The 6,000-nt window shown below is 35.0% G+C and overlaps 1 protein-coding gene across 4 annotated transcripts in view; it reads left to right on the top strand.

The window, feature by feature from the left end:
- The window catches only part of LOC124721942 (oxysterol-binding protein-related protein 11-like), a 191,102-nt gene extending 187,540 nt beyond the window's left edge, over positions 1 to 3,562 (top strand). For all 4 annotated transcript variants that reach the window (XM_047247099.1, XM_047247100.1, XM_047247098.1 and 1 more), the window contains 2 exons: positions 636 to 797; positions 3,059 to 3,562. In XM_047247099.1, coding sequence (XP_047103055.1) covers positions 636 to 797; positions 3,059 to 3,181 — 285 coding nt within the window. In that variant the 3' untranslated portion in view covers positions 3,182 to 3,562. The remainder of the gene's footprint in view (positions 1 to 635; positions 798 to 3,058) is intronic.
- Positions 3,563 to 6,000: the final 2,438 nt, after the last annotated feature.

The raw sequence follows: 6,000 nt of genomic DNA on the forward strand, positions 1-6,000 counted from the left end.
GTGATTATTAAGATTCAGTGTGGACCTGAACTTCATAACTGACTTGGTGGTCTAGGTTATTGTTTCCAGTAAATCCAAGGCACACCAATCCAATGTAACTATTCCAGGTAAAGTGCTGTGATGTTCAAACAAAAACTTTGATTAATGAGTGTTTACTTTTTCACAATATATTTATGTGCTGTTTGACAGACCTACTCAGATTTCAAAAAGTAAAATTATATTTTTGTGGCCTCTCCTCCAAAAATACTTCTGTTACTCAAAATTTGATATGGGTTTACAGTAAAAAGTGAAATCCTTGTAGGCACAGTATTGATGCTGTGTTCTTGATGGGCTTAAATTATTACCTAGAAAGTTCCAAATATGTTATTTGGCTTTTGGTTGTGAGTGCTTTGAAAAATTAGACACAAGCTAAAATGCAATACCATAATTTCTTCTCTCTTTACATCATTACTTCATTGTTGCACCACAAGTTTTTGCTTCACACTGCCTTCGTTCATATTAGATGGCTTCCAGTTCCTTCATTAAATGTACTTTATCTATACTAACTTAAGATAGTAACTTCCTGTTGTAAATAGGATAAAAGTGTTTTGTATTGTATTTTAACAACTCACTGATTTTCATTTTTGTGTTTGTAGGCAGCAACCAAAATAATTGAAGTGAACAGCTTAGACATATATAAGAAGAGGGTACGACCAATAGAAAAGCAGGCAACATTTGAGTCAAGAAGAATGTGGCTGAAAGTAACAGAAGCTTTAAAAAATAAGGATATCATTGCTGCAACGGCTCACAAGAGACAGGTGAGATTCCTAATGACTCACTCTACAGTTTCTCCAAATATGTGAGGGGAAAGTATTTCTGTAAATGCTTGAGGTGAATGTCAGAATGATTTGTTAAATGAGACCATGGGCAATTTCCATCCCTACCTTTGCTCAAACCGTACTTATTGCAGTTTCTTTTGTGTGGCCATCACTTGCTTCCTTTCTTTTAATTTGTACATACCCCGCACCTGATGCTTGAAAATAAAGGTAAAATTATACTCACTACTCCTTTTCCAACCACAGCAGATATTTTTTGTAATAAGTTGATTTGCAAGCATCTCACCTGTAATTTTTGCATGGAACCCATTCTGCAGTATGCAAGTGTAGTGGATCAATTGACATCCACATGGAAATACACAACTCTCTTGCATTACACTCCAGACTCTATTTTGATTTGTTTACTTGAATACTGTATCAAGTTCTTGTTGAATTACTCAGAAGAATGATATGTTTTGATGGTTATGCTAATATTATCCTTTAGTATATAACTAAGATTGCAGTCAAATGAAAGAAACAACAGATCTCTAAATATAGCTGTGTCGTGTAAGACAAAAAAGTAAAGTGTTCTCTTTGTCATGAGGAGAGAGTGAGCAACTCATCACTCAGTCATCAGCATACGTTAGTGGATGTGACCTTTAGAATTTTCCCTTCCTGTTCATTACACTTTGTTTCAAAAATAAATTACTGCACTGGACAAAATATTAGTCTTTCCCTGGAGACATCACACTAATACTGTGTGACATCACATTTACATTTGTTAATGGTATCAGTTTGGCAAGAAAGAGAATCCACAAGTTTCTCCAGGTATGCCATATCCAACTGAAGCCTCTCATTGATAATTAGCTCCAATAGGACTACCAGACTGCAGGTATGTTGATTACTGTGATTCAGCAGACCAATGATTCAAGATTCTTTATTAGCCATTGATCATGCAAGATGAAATAGGCTTCGTCAGTACATAAAATAATATTAATATTCCAGACACTATATATAAGGCATAGATATAATTAGCATATGAGTAACTTACAAATAACCTAAACCTTAAGCAGGTGACTACAATGCTTAATACATATTCTTGTTTCAGATACATACAAAGGTACCAAAAATGAGTTACATTGTAGTAGCAAACACAGTGTGGTAGGGTACTTGGTTATTCGTCAGTCCATAAATGTACATAAGCAGCCCTCTGAAAATGTCTGGCATCATTTTGGAAGATGACAGTGTCCACAGCATGTGCATCATGAAGATGTAAAAAAAGGGGCAACACTTGGTCACTGAGTATGTTAAAATAAACTTCCTAGTTCATGTTTATGGTAACTTGAGAGAGTGGACCTAAGCCATGGTATAATAAACACTCCAAAACATCACAGAAATATATGGAACCTGACCTACACCCTCCACATATTGTGGGTTAAATAACTCATTGTGCTTTGCATCAATTGAAAACACGTTCTTTTAGCTATTGTTTCTGTGTTGTTTGGCTGATGGAGAAGTGCAGCTTTGTGCATCCCTATGAGCAGTGGCCTTTCATGAGGTGCCTCAACTCCAAATGTCCATTGAATGTTGCACTGTTAGCTCAGAATCTGGTTGAGATGGATCTGCAATTGCTGTTGTGTTTGAAACTGATTGTTGTTGAAAAAATGTTACACTCATCTCCTATTCCTGTTGGAGAATCTTTTTAAGATTACTGTTCTTAAGCTATGTTGCATGACTGCAGGTAATACACCATTCCTCATAGCCAAACTGAATAGTCCACATAATACACCAAGAAGTTGGGGAACTTCATTCACGTTATGGTTGTGGGCATATCTAGACATGATGGATTCTTTCTGCCATCCTGTCACTGCATGTCAACCCATCTGTGCTGTTACTGTGCAACTGACTGGCACATGCACACCACACCACTCCACTCCCATGATCTCTATCAGCAGTGGAGGATAATATGACCACATGCACCAGTGCTACACCAACTACAGTGCTCCAAAGGCATCAGTGTTCTCTTTTAAGGGGGTGAAAATATATTCTCTTCTGAGCTTATTTCTAGCTTGCAAAGTTTCTAACTATCAATGAGTGGCTTCAGTTGGATATGGCATATCTGGAGAAACTTGGGGATTCTCTTTCTTGTCAAACTGATATCATTAACAATTGAAGTGATGTATCATATAGTTATTTATATTTTATATATCTGATGCTGATTCATAGTGTTATTTCTCTTGTTGTGTTATGAACTTTTTTTTTAGTTGGAGGAACGGCAGCGAGAAGGAGAACGGAGGCGGAGTGAACAGGGAGAGTCTTTTCCTACTTCTTTCTTCCACCAGATCAACCAGTCTTGGGTGTATAACAATACCCTGTGTAAACTGTGAAAGTACTGCCAAAAATTCCATGGTGCAAACAGCTGTGTGTGGAACTTAAGACTGAATGCTATAACTACACAACTTGAAACAACGAACCTAATTTAACATATCACTTGGAACATATGTCATTGTTGGTTTCAAGCGAAATCAATGGAGAAGAACTGCAGTATAACTATAAGAAAGAGTTTTCCCTGTGTTGGCTATAAAATTTATAACATCTTAATTCTGTTAATAGTTTTGGAATTGCTAACAAATCAATAATTTAATTATTCATTACTACAGCGACATAAGTATTGCATTCTACACTGTACTTATTTTAACTGGTACTAATACAGATGGTGTGTGTGTGTGTGTGTGTGTGTGTGTGTGTGTGTGTGTGTGTGTGTGTGTGTGTGTGTGTTTCATCAGTGATAAAAAAAAAAGATTTTGAAAGTGTAGACTGTTGCTAAAGCCATCCTATTTCTCCAAGACATTTTATCCACAGTGGAACATATATGTATATAGATCTGGATTTTTCTCATTAGATATCTATTTTTTCTGCATGGACACTGCATTTGAAGGATTGTTGTGCACTAAAGTTCAGTGAGTTTTAGGTTCTGTTTTGCACTGAAAATTGTACAATCTTCTCAGGAGTTAAATTATAAGTGTACTTCATGTCATGAAATAGAGCTGCTTGAATTTCTTTAAGTTAAAACATATTTGTTCTTGCAACATTGACTGCCAGTTTTATCTTATATTGCCCTTTGTAACTACAATCAGTGATGTCTGACCAGATCTCCAGTAAACTTCATGATGCAAACAAACATGTTATTTTTACAGTGACTGAGTTATGTTTTTAAGTTATCGGTTCATACATTTTGAAAAATCTATTTGTATTTGTCTTGCCAATAACTTTGTCTGTCTGCATATATTTGGCACCATGCCATCGTGGTTATGGCTGTGGCTGTGATTATTGAAGATAATGTACTTCAGATATCGTGATGATTAGGGATTAAGTGTGTAACATAGTATATTTAAGATTGTAATGAGTACATTATTTGTACTGTATCATGTACATGTCAGCCTTTTTTTTTTTTTTTTATAGATTTTAGTACAGGTTTGAATAGCCAACCCCCACATGCGCCACCACCACCACCACCACCACCACCACCACCACCATACATCTTCCCTTGCCAAATAATGATGTTACAGTAGAATTCCCATGCTGACAGTTTGTAAAATCATTTATTCGGAAAAAAAATGTGCAAGCAATAAGAATAGTGTGGTTTTGAGTCACAGTTTTCAATCACAATTTATATTTTCATTCAGTTTCATGCTGCTTGTTTTCTCCTGTCCAATATTACGTTCATTGAGGCGATTCATTTCTGCTGCAGTTTCCATGTGCAACTGTACTGATTGGTATGAAAACAGAAAATTTTATCCCTACAACAGGGGAAAATATGATCACATATTTCACAGAGTTTGCCCTAAATGTTTTGCTGTTCGCACATTTTGGGACAAATGTCCTTTTCTGCTTGATCTGTGATATATTTCCACTGTAATACTGGTCAAATCAATTAATTGTACAGTTTACAAATTTTGCTTTTGTTTTATGTTTTTATAAATTCTGATTGATTATTGAAAGATTTTATCTTGTAATTGAAAGGTACTTACTGCTCTTTAATTTTCATCATGTGTGGTTAAAGGTATTATTATGATATTTTTTATTACTGCTGTAATTATTATGTAGTTTTACATACTAATTTAGTGTATTTTAAACCAGTAATAACTTTTTGAAGTTATGCCACTGTCCTTCTTCCGAAATCATCCAAAACATTTGGTTAATTACTAAAAAGTAGTACCAGCTGGACAATGTAGGCTGCTTTTTGATATCTTAGTATGTTGAAAGCAGAATCTTGGCTGCTTTTTGATATCTCAATATGGTGAAAGCAGAAGTCTTGTCATGCTGCACGTGTGTGTGTGTGTGTGTGTGTGTGTGTGTGTGTGTGTGTGTGTGTGTGTGTGAGGGCATGGAGTAGCAGGGGCGTACATACACACATACACACGCCTGCATAAGGTAGAAATGTGTTACAAGTGTTTTGTGTTGTTGTGACAATGGCATTATATTTCTTTTCATTGAGAGCTAGATGATGTCATGTGCAGTAGTGAATGTGATGAACATAATTATGGTGCTTGGACTGGTCCTGTTACAGAATTTCTATTGATTTTGATGTGACATAATAAGTTGTTTATGTTCTCAGTACTTATTATAAATTCTGGGTGTCCTAACTGTTTCAGCAATGAGATGTAGCTGTTACACCTCCAGTGAGATATGATACTTTGGTAAAAATTTAAGAAGCTGTAATAATGTTGACAATAGTTTTTTCTTTCCTTTTGTTAAAGATGCCTGTATTAAATTGATACTTGTATATTGTTATAATCACCTTCCATAATGAAGTGAACTGTTCAAAATGACCTGCATAATTTGCAAGATGAGAGGAAAATGTGTTTAAATAGATGCATTATTTTCACAATTCATAGTGAAGCACAAACAAAAATAAAGAAGTAATAAATATTATAATGCAGTCTCACTATATTTCAGCACATCTGAAAGTAGAACTGAATATAGATCAAATAGAATATTTAAAAATTAATAAATAATTGCACCATATCTGAGTATGTGAGGTACACAAGAAGAAACTCGGATTTGCAAATAGTAATATTGTAAGGAATTGGAACATATGTTTTGTACATTTCAGAGTTCTGAGAAATCTTTTGATAAAGTAAAATGTGGTGATGTCATCTTGATTTTTAGAAGAGTGTACAAACACAATTATCTTGTTAACAAT

Source organism: Schistocerca piceifrons, chromosome X (genome assembly GCF_021461385.2).
Source record: "Schistocerca piceifrons isolate TAMUIC-IGC-003096 chromosome X, iqSchPice1.1, whole genome shotgun sequence".
In the NCBI taxonomy this organism is placed as follows: domain Eukaryota; kingdom Metazoa; phylum Arthropoda; class Insecta; order Orthoptera; family Acrididae; genus Schistocerca; species Schistocerca piceifrons.